The 10,696-nt window shown below is 54.8% G+C and overlaps 1 protein-coding gene across 1 annotated transcript in view; it reads left to right on the top strand.

Annotated features, from left to right (window-relative positions):
* Positions 1–6: 6 nt before the first annotated feature.
* Positions 7–10,696, top strand: part of PXDC1 (PX domain containing 1) — a 28,034-nt gene continuing 17,344 nt past the window's right edge. Inside the window, exon 1 of the mRNA XM_011962616.1 lies at positions 7–280. Within this exon, the coding sequence (XP_011818006.1) occupies positions 25–280 (256 nt within the window). The 5' untranslated portion in view covers positions 7–24. The remainder of the gene's footprint in view (positions 281–10,696) is intronic.

The following is a 10,696-nucleotide window of genomic DNA, read 5'->3' as shown; positions in this document are numbered from 1 at the left end:
CCTTGGAGGGGGCATGCGTGCGACATGGCCTCGGCGGTGTTTGAGGGCACGTCGCTCGTGAACATGTTCGTGCGTGGCTGCTGGGTGAACGGCATCCGCAGGCTCATCGTCAGCCGGCGCGGCGACGAGGAGGAGTTCTTCGAGATCCGCACGGAGTGGTCGGACCGCAGCGTGCTCTACCTGCATCGCAGCCTCGCGGACCTGGGTCGCCTGTGGCAGCGCCTGCGCGACGCCTTCCCCGAGGACCGGTCCGAGCTGGCGCGGGGGCCGCTGCGGCAAGGTGCGGGGCCGGGGACGCGGGAGGGGCGCGGGGCCGAGGCTACCCTGAAGTGCACGAAGGAGGCGGGGAGAGACTTCAACCGAGACTGCGACTTCTCCCTCCTGCCCACCCTGGACGGGGCACACTTGGACCCCGCGCCCGCCGACGAGGGGTGCCCGGGCGGCGGGGTTAGGGGGACGGGGAACCGGCCTGCCCAGCCTGGGGGCGCCCCCGGCGGAGGAGCCAAATGGGGCGGGAAAGGGGCCGAGGCCGGCAGGGCGGGCTCCGCACTGTCCCCGAGGACGAGTCACTTCGGAGGAGGGCGGGGGCGCCAGGGGCTGAGCGGCTCACAGGGTCAGCCCGGCCCTAGCCCCTGCCCGGTACCTCCCGCGGGCCGGCGGGCGGGCGCACCGGGAAAGCGTCTGGGAGCAGTTAACTGCAGGGTCCCAGCCGGGGGTCGCGTCGGGTCTGGCAGCCGCCCCTGAGTTCTCCCCGCGGAGGGCGCGCCCCTGGTCTTCGAGCGCGAGGTGCCACGCAGCCCTTCCGTCCCTCCTCGCAGGGGCCGCCCCGCCCACGGCCGCCGCGGACAGCCAGGACCCCCCCGCACCCCCGCCAGGGCTGGTCCGCATTCGAGTTTGATCAGCTGCGCCGCCTCCTCCCCCGCCTTGTGACCGTCCTGGCTCGCGGGAATTCTTGTTTGCAGAAACCGCGGCGGCTTCCCTTTTCCTACGGCTCTGCCCGAGCTTTCTTTTGGAGGCCAAGCTGAGGGGGTGGAAGCGGGGAGGACGCAAGAGAGAGGGGCCGGAGTTGAGACGGGAAGAATGCGGGGTGGAGGGAGCGGGCCGGGGAGAGGGGCCGCCTGGGAGGGCCGGGAGAGGAGAAGACTGGAGGACTTCCGAGCAGCCCCCCGGCCCCCCGCCGGACATGGGTGACCACCTGTAGCTCGGAGCATTGGGACAGTGGCCCAGCAGCCGTCCTTCAATCCTTCTCCAAGCGGAGACCTCCTGAAAGCCTGGGGCCAACTTACTGCAGCAGAGGGTGGCCCGTCCAAGTCTCCCCAGCCTGCTGTCTGGCTGCAGTCTTGAGATACCCTCTGCTTTTCCTGGCGATGGCCCCAACCCCAGGGTGTGAATTACGTGGATAATTAGCTCGGTTCTCATGACACATCCTTTGGAAGGGCTCCCACAGCCAGCCAGTTGGGGCCCTGAGCGAGAAGGCCCGCCTTTCAGGCTTCCCTCCGCTCCCCAGAGCCTGCCATTTATAGCTGTTCTCCAGACAGTTGGGTGTTATTTCAAGCATCCAAGCAGTTTTCTTTGGATTTGCTGTTTGTTATGGTATTTTAAATTTAACAAATGAATGCCCAAATCAGGAAAGCATCGTGAAGGAACAGCGGTCTATTCAGTGACCTTTCTCGGAGCGAGGCTTGGACACCCTGGAGTCCCTGAGCCTCACTGTGGTCAGGCGTCTGAGCTCCCTGACCCCGGGCAGGCTGGTTGCAGCGGGCTCCCCGTGGGGCTCCCCACCTGTAACTTTGTACCTGTGGCCTCTGACGTTGGTGAGGACTGAAAGGCATGGTAGAAAGTCTAACAAGAGCAGGTTCTCCATAAATGCCAGTTGTCATCGTTACCATCGCATCAGCCGCTTCTGGCAGGGGTTGGGCCAGACGGTGGAAAGAGGGTGTGGTTTCGCATCCATGCGGGTGGAAATAGCTCACCTGGAGCAGGAGGGAGGGGCGTGTGAGGAACTCCACTTGCCCTGCACACACCCTGACTCCGCCTCTTTTGCTCTCACCTGAGTTGTGCTGGGTCCGTTACGCGGTCACAAGGTCTGTGGACACGCGAGAGTGTCTCCAAAGAGTGAAGAAAGGTTAAAGACGCGAGAGATTACCGTGGAGAAAAGACTCAGAAGGGATACGATAGCTACCTCCAAGTACCTCAGGGGGAGCACACATCAGAAATAGGGGTCAGAGTGATGGTGGCAGGGCTGGTGGGTGGTGAGTGTGAGGCCCAGCGGCTGGGTGTAAAGGACATTCTAACAGCACACCATGGAACTGTTGGAGCTGCTGCCTCTGCTGGGGACAGTCTGGCACCCCCTGGAGAGGGTGAAGAGGGGAGCCTGGGACCAGAGCCGGGACCATAAGCCCTGCCTCCATTCTAGTCCTTGGTTTTCTGAGGGACAGTTAGCCGGTCCCTGCCCGGCACACCCAGGTTTTGTTGTGCAGCGCCAGGGAAGTCCTTTCCCTTTCTTTGATCCTTTTAAGTCCAGGGAAATTGTTTACCAAGTAAAATATATCCCAGTAATGTAAAAGCAGATTGCACCTTATTTCCATGCAGATTTATTATTTGCGTAAAAAGACTGTCTGGATATACAGACTATCAACACGAAGGCAGCCAGGTGTGTGTGCTCTGCTGCTCTGCAGTGCCAGCTTTTCTCTGCATAGTTCCCTATCAGATTCCCCAGTTTACATGCATTGAACTGTTTCTGGGGTGAGTCAGATTTGCATTCTCTAGTTCCATTTAAGAGATTTGTGAGGACATCTGGATTTCTGAGCTTCTGTTGGCAGTGGGCTGGTGACTCTTGGAAGTGTCTGACTGCATACCCTTGGAAGGTGCGGGAGCCTTGGCCCCGCTTGCAGCTTTGAATCTGCTAGCAATTAAAGGGATGCTGAGCCCTTTTCTTCGTCCCTTGACTATTGCAGTGGGGGTGAACGTGCTTTTTCTCTCTCTGCACACACACTGTGGAGTGGTGCTTGGAGGCCATCCCTGGGCCTTGTATGTGTCACAGTGCCACATCTGCAGGGATATGTCAACCCTGCCTGGGGTGGAGGCCAAGTGCTCACTAGCGCACTCTCCTGGCCTTCTGTTTGGGTGAGGTCGGACCAGGCTGACCTCAGGACTTGCCCAGCTTCGGTCCTCCAGTCCCTTTCCTCGCACTCCCGCTCTCCCACCCGACCTTCTTCTCCATCTGGATTGGATATGCCCCCTCTCCCTTTCTTGTCCCCCGGCCCTAGGGGAGGGAGCTAGCTGTTTCCTGGGGATATTGTCTCTGGGTTACCAAGGTGTTCCGTTCTTGTGTTTTCTGGTGGGCCGTCTTTCATTTAAATCCCCTCTGTGCGAGACCTAACATGGTTCAGGGTTACCCTTTATAAAACATGAGCATGTTGAATTTCCTTATTGGCAGTTTGAGGCTCCTGGACTTTTTTGATCATTGTTTCTATAGTTTCAGGCTTTGTGATGTCTGAGTCAACCAGGTCGCCACTGTAGCAGCAGATTGTGTTCCTGAGTAGTCAGGTGATCTTTGATGCTGAGTGGCTGTACAATCAACATTTTGGTTTTACATTTATTCCATCAAATATCTGCATAGTGCCTACCACATGTATAGGTGATGGTGGCACAACAGTGAACAAGAGACCGAGAACATCCCTGTCCTCATGATTCTTATATTCTGGTTGGGAGAAATCCAATAGTAAACAAGATAAACAAGTAACAAAATATATTAGAGAGTGATACATGTTCAAAAGAAAAAATAAGTAAGCAAAGAAAGGGGCTCCAACTTGCAGGAGCAGGGGAGGGGTTTTGCATTTAGACAGGGTGATTAAGGACAAGTGACCTTTGAATAGAGAACTGAAGGAAAGTGGGGATCAAGCCATTGGGTGCCTGGAGAAGTCGATTCTAGGCAGTGGAAGAGCAGGTGCAAAGGCCCAGAGGCTGGCGTGTGCCTGGTGGGTGTGGGGTGTGAGGAGGTGTAGCAGCTGGTGTGGAGAGTGTTGGTTAGGAAGGGAGAGAGGCAGGTCATGGTCATATTTGGGCTCTTGTTCAGAGAGGGCTCTGAGCAGAGAAGTGATTTGGCCTCACTCAAACTCGGGCTGCTCTCCTGAGAAAGAGTGGGGGAGGCAGGGAGGCAGGTGCTGGGGCGTGGTGCAGCGGAACAGGTGGGAGAAGTGAGCAAACGCTGATTTGTATTGAGGGGGAGTCACGGGGCACTGCAAGGCCAGACATGGGGTGCGGAGGAGTGTGCGGATGACCCCAGAGTGTTCAGCCTGAGGTGCTGGACTGGCAAGATTGCCATTTGCTGCCATGGGGGAGTCGGCAGGAGGAAGTGGCACGGGGGAGGAGGTGGCTCAGGAGGGCAGCTTGGGAGGCGGCATTTTCGCATTTTCTTTTAGTAAGGCCGTGATCACTAGCCCACAAGCCCATGCGGGGCTCATGTACCTGCCTGTGCTCACCTTCATCACCAAAGACGTTCATCTTCCCTGCATGCTGGGAGACTGTCTTCTTAGACTTGAGATCCGAGTACCAGGGGACTGGCATCTGGGACATTACCAGAAAAGGGCTGGACACAGATGCGACCACCAGACTCCCACAACCCTGACAGCTCTAGGAAGATGCGTGCTTTGATCCCATGGCCTGAACCTGCTCATGCTGTTCTTAGGTAGACAGTGAGGGGAGAAGCCCTGTGTTACCCTGAAAGATAAGGGAGAATCCCACCCGATGGCCAACTGCAAAGGCACAGAGTTTACTTTCTTAGTGACAGTGGCTAAAAAATGATCATGGGCCACACCCGTCCCAGGCAGCGGAGCAGGGTCACAGAGGCACCATCTCTGCCCCACCCAGTGGACCCTTGCAAGTGGGGTGCTGGGTGGGCCTGCCCTTTGCCTTCAACCACAGCTCCACCCAATGCAGAATTCACCTGCGCCATTCTGCCCCACCCAGAGGGGCAGTTTCACTTCTCAGGGGACTTGGATCTTCTTTTCTGACTCACAGACCTATTTTTGACTCTCTTGACCTGACCGAGTCACCCTGCACTGGGGGTGCCCTGCCAGGACTCCCGTGGGGCCACCCACATTCGCGCAGCCTCCTCTTCCTCTTTCTTCCTTCTGCTTTGCTTTGCTTTCCCAAGCCCAAACCCCGCCGCCCACTCTGCTTCCCCCGTCCTGCTGTACCTGGGATCCTCTTTTCCGTAAATGGCCACTGGGCTGCGTTTGGTTTGCTGCCCCCAACAGATCTCAGACTGAGCCCCTGGGCCCCAGGTGACACCTGAGACCACTTCCCAGCTGGAGACTGGACAGTTCCACAGACAGACCTGCTTCCAGGGCTACTGCCTTTCACGGTGGCGGCTGGCACTGAAAAGCTGCAGCCTTCTCACAGAACAGGCCAGGGACTCAGCTCAGGAGCACCTTGATCTGAGCTCCCTGCTTGGTGGCAAGAGGAGCTGAGCGTACACCATGTGTGGTGACATTCTTCTGCAGACAGACACCTTTAGCCGTGCCCCCTCTTGCCCCGTCCCACAGGGAGTGGGGACATGAGACAGACCACGTAGCTCTTTTACCAACTTATACCTGCAAGGGTTTCTTCCCATTTTTAGGAAACTTTGCTGATGTGCAACGTAGACTCAGCAGAAAACACGTGGTGGATAGGGGAGGCAGAGGGGGAGGGAAGAGCTTGCAGTTCAGACTTTGACAGGTGGCAGCTCTCAGTCTCATCATAGAAGATCAAGGCCCTGCCAGATTGCTGGATCACCCACCCGCGACACAGCTGCGTCATGGTAGGAGGGGTCAGCCACCTGGGACACTGCTCAGTTACAGTGAGAAGGGTCAGGCTCAGGGATCCCCCACCTGGGAACATGGCCAGGCCTTAATAGGAGAGGTCAGGCTCAGGCTGAAAGCACTGGCTTTAGACCCAGACAGGTGGGGTTAGGGGATTGGATGCTGGCTTTGCCACCTGCATGTCACTCCAGGCAAGTGGCTCGGTTCCTCAAGCCTCGGGTGCACTGTTGATGCTATAGCAGTAATAATATCTCCACGCAGGCTGGTTGTGAGTACCGAAAGCAGTAGTATCCGTAGAGTGCCCAGCACCAAGCCGGACACATGCGGGCTGATGGCTTTGGGACCCTCTGCTCTTTGCCTGGGCACTTGCCGTGTCCCGTTGATGACAGTGGTCTGCGGGAGAGTGCTGGAGGCTGGCTCCTGAGAGTAGCGGCCCGATCATGTGCCCACCCTCTTCTGGGTGTGGCCCCCCATCCCCGCTGGGAGAATACCCCTGCCTTGGCTAAAGAGAGAGCCCACAAAGCGGAGGTCACCACCGAACTTCAGTGGGATCCCTATGGACTGGGCCTGTGGCCTTGCTGGTCCAGAAACTAGAATTGGTGCTGGGTGTGGACCAAGCTTGGATTGCCTAAGAAAGATCCTAAGATCCAGGCTTGATCCTAGGAAAGAATTGCTGGTCGTGGTGGCTCATGCCTGTAACCCCAGCACTTTGGGAGGCCGAGGTGGGTAGATCACTTGAGGTCAGGAATTTGAGACCAGCCTGGCCAACATGGTGATACCCCGTTTCTACTAAAGATAGAAAAATTAGCCAGGCATGGTAGCGTGCATGCCTGTAGTCCCAGCTACTCAGGAGGCTGACGCAGGAGAATCGCTTGAACCCTGGAAGCGGAGGTTGCAGTGAGCTGAGATCGCACCGCTGCACTCCAGCCTGGGCAACAAGAGCGAGACTTGGTCTCAAAAAAGTAAAATAAAATAAAATAAAATAATAAATAAATAAAAATAAATAAGAATTGCCACGTGCACAGAGTTCTTGTGGCCAGAACCTCTATGGGAAGCCGTTGCCACCTTGCCCCTCGTGGGCAAACCCTTTCACAGGATTTGTGAGACCCTGCTTGTCCTTTTCTGGGCTCAGCCCTCCCCACCCCTGCCCTTCACCTTCCCCATCTCACTCCCTCTTTCCACAACCCCTTTCACCCTTATATCTGCTCACCCTTCAGGTCGCCTCCTGCCCCTGCTGTGCATTCTCCTAGCACCCGAATTTGCCAGGTAGGGGACACTTTGTGGTCTGTGTTTGCTTCCTGTTGGCTCTCCTGGCTAGCATGACGTGCTGGGAGGCCGGGATCCCGTCTCGTTAGCCATGGTATCCCCAGCCTGGTGGAAGAGGAGCCGTGGGTGCTTTGGGAAGAGCGAACGAAGTGCTTCCTTCCTGCCTGAGTGGGCTGCCCCCGCTGGGTACCTGTGATGCTGCAGGATGGACTGGCTGAGTGGATGGCTGTTGGAGAATGTTGAGTCTAAAATTTAGGAAGGGGATTTGGCTTTTGGTGTGGAGAATAATGAAAAGGCCTAGAGAAGGCAGGATTATGGGAAGAGCAGAGCAGAGCTCAGTAAGGTTCAGTCGAACGCTTCCTTTCCATTCACTCTAGGAGCCACCTCGAAGGTACAGGAGGCGGCTGCTGCTGCAGAGAGAGGGAGGGAGGCTTCCCTCAGCCCCCAGCTTCGGTCCTCCAGGTGTTCTGTTTTCCCTCAGCCACTTCCATCTCCTCCTCCTGCGTTCTCAGCTCAGCTTTTCACTCCTGCAAAGATGCAGAGGAGAGGTGACTGTGGACCAGCCGCTGGGCACCCCGGTGCGTCGCAGGGTGGAGGTGCGCGGGAGGCCTTCTGTCCTTGTGTCCACACAGCTGCAAACTCGCTCTCCTCGTACAGTTACACCGCATGGCACTGCGCAGGTGGAAGCGCGTGAGTCTCGGATAGTGAAGAGCAGCCTCAGGTTCCCAGGCAGTTGGAACTTCCTTGGGATGCTTAGTTATGCCTCGAATAACCAGCTTGTCAGTTCTTAGCTCGCTGCTTCTTCAGTATTGACTGCCTATTTAGAAAACAGGTACTTAGGAAGGTTTAAAGGTTTTCCTAAAACATTTTAGATATTTAGTTTCCAAAATGTGTATTACACTCAACCTTTAAAGAATATGTGTCTCCTGTGCAGCACGCAAGATGAGGCTGCCTTCCCCCCTTCACCTCTGCATCTGTGTAGTGTGCTGATGGGCACATTTGTTAAATGGAAAGGAAACAATATAAATGTAATTTATGGTTTGACTCAGTTTGAAAGTTCCCTTTGCAGAGCATTTCCCCGGGGCTGTGTCTTGTGTGCGTGTGGGAGCGTGTCCTCTGAATGCTCAGAGAGGCTTGTTCTTTGGGTAGTGGACGCTCCTTAGTGCTCGACCTCCCCGCGCCTCCGAGCAGCATCCTGCCCTTAGTTTCAGAATTGCAGCCGCAGGAAGCTCTCCCGCCAGAGTCAGATGGCCAAGGTCCTCCCTGGAGGAAGCTGGGTCAGTCACCACAAGTGTTGAGCCCGAAGCCTCCACTTCCCAAAAAAGTGGGACTCTGGACCCAGGTTTCTGCGATTCGGAAGCCGCGTTTGTTAATGTTGGCTCTCACTGTCAGATCTTTGTGCTGACTCCAGCGCGTTCCGTTCTGATTCCAAGAACAAATCAGGTGTTTGTGTTTGCACAAAGCAACTAATCCCCAAATTGACAGATACAACGCTGTGTTTTCAACTTTCGAGGCCAAACTCCTTTAGGAAGAAAAGTGACGCTGGCAGCCACCTGCTGGTACTTAGCCCCCACATGTGTGTCCAGGTGGCCCACTTACTGTGTTACCAATTTTTTGGTTTCAAATTCTTAATTGTTTGGCTACATCTGGATGAAATTCTGATGTCACAAATTGTGTAGGATGAGATTTTAAAAGTTGAGGTTGTATTCGTGATTCTTTGTTAGAAATTAGAATAGTTTCCCGGGCTGTGAGCTCTGAGGCTAACTTCCTTAAGCGTGCATTGCAGGGACGGCCTCTTGCTTTTTCTGCAGAGTGCGCGTGCCCCCTGCTGGCCAGTCCTGAAAGAGCCGAATCAAGCGGCTCTGCTTCTTTTTAAGGCTCACTTGGGAGAATAGGCAACCCTCTGAACCTGACAGTAAAGCTAAGTCGGACAGGAACCCCACAGAATTGTCATGCCATCAGCAATATTTGGAATATAAAAACCAAAAGTTTTAGATGATCTTAAGTTACTGTATTAAGTGCAGTTTTGAAAACCAGTTTTCAAATCGTTGCTTATGGTAAACAGGTGACAACATTTGGAGAAGTTCCACTTGCCGTTGGAAGCCAAAGCACTTGAGTAACAAACGAAGAGTACAACAGGTAGGATGGAAAGAAGCGCAGATGCACACAATAGTTTGCTTTGGGGGAAGCAGTACTTTCTAAATGCATAGTTCGTCTCATCTGCCCCTGGAGAATAAGGCAGTGTCTTTCAACATGGATTCTGCTCAGAGCTTTTTCTTTATACATTTGAGTGTTTGTAACTTGGCATGCTGGCAGCAGGAGTTTGAGGTTTCCAGCTGTGAAACCGAGAAAGCTTAGTGAGTATGAAACAATCAGGAATTGCAAGATGAAGATTTCTTTCATTTTTGCACTGGACAGTTGTACAGTTTCTTTTAAAAAAAAAAAGTGTTTTCCTTCCACATTAAATCCACCCATCCGTTTGGTGTATTTAAAACATTTTAAAAACAATGGAAGGGGAGTTGGGAAATGGGAGCCACGGCGTTTTAAGAAGGCCAGGCTGTCTGTGGTCTCTTGCCGGTGCCACGTCTTGACTGGGGGCGGGGAGGCCTTTGCTGCTCAAGGCGCCCCGCTCTGCATTCTTGTTGCTGTGCTCTGGAGCTCTGGTGGCAGCAGCTGGAGCAGCGGCAGCCCAGCTGTGCTGCTGTCAATCAGGTGGGTTTCAGTAAGTGCAGCAGAATTCACCACTTCTTGAATCAGCTGCGGCCCCTCCTGGGGAAAGGACCAGTGCTTATTGTCATTCAGGTGACCTGTCTCCGTGGAGAAAGGACCACAGTGCCCTGAGAAAGGTGATCCACATTGCCAGCTTGGTTGCCACCAGGAGCTGGAATGGGGAATTAAATAATGGATGTGCCCCTAACTAAAAGCCTAGAGCTTAAAAAGTAAGCAGCCGCCATTTCTGTGCTTGTAGGGAGGGATTCTAGCTCTTCACTTTCCCCATCTAAATGTTATCAGGCTCCTTTTGTTTGGTTGTTAAGCATGTTTACATACCCAAGGAACACAACTTGGCTTCCATTCAGAAACATAAAAACAGGTGAAGGGAAGTAATGTGGTTCTGCACATTTCCACACATAAAATCAAACCAGCGTGGCTCAGCAGTTTTAGTGCCACTTGGCCCTCGAGACTCTCCTTCGAGGCTGGTGACCGAAGAGCCTGCTGTTGGTCAGTTCTGCCTTGGGTCAGGCTGAAGACTGAGACTGGGGGCTGCCCCAGGGCAGCGGGAGCACACACAGAAGACTGATGAACACCCGTCCACTTCTGTCTCGTCTGATGCAAGTGTATTCTGCCAGCACAGCCAACGAACATCGCATCCCTTGCGTGGGCCAGGCACTGTGCTGGTTGCTGGTCACAGGGAGATAAGCCTGAGGTACCTCCTGCCCTATGGCTCCCACTAGTCTCTGGGGAGACCCCCAGGTGAAGGCACAGTCATTGCAGAGGAGCAAGAGGCTGTAGAGGGTGGGATGGACCTTCTGAGCCCACAGGCAGGACCCAGTCCCATCGTCACAGAACAGGTGGCTTTTGCCTAAGTGGGCTTTGCCCCATCGTGAGCCTGGAGGTGGAGGAGGCTG

Source organism: Colobus angolensis, unplaced genomic scaffold (assembly GCF_000951035.1).
Source record: "Colobus angolensis palliatus isolate OR3802 unplaced genomic scaffold, Cang.pa_1.0 Scaffold6, whole genome shotgun sequence".
NCBI classification, from domain to species: domain Eukaryota; kingdom Metazoa; phylum Chordata; class Mammalia; order Primates; family Cercopithecidae; genus Colobus; species Colobus angolensis.
Note: the sequence above shows the minus strand (reverse complement) of the source record. Positions and strands in the feature narration are given on the sequence as shown.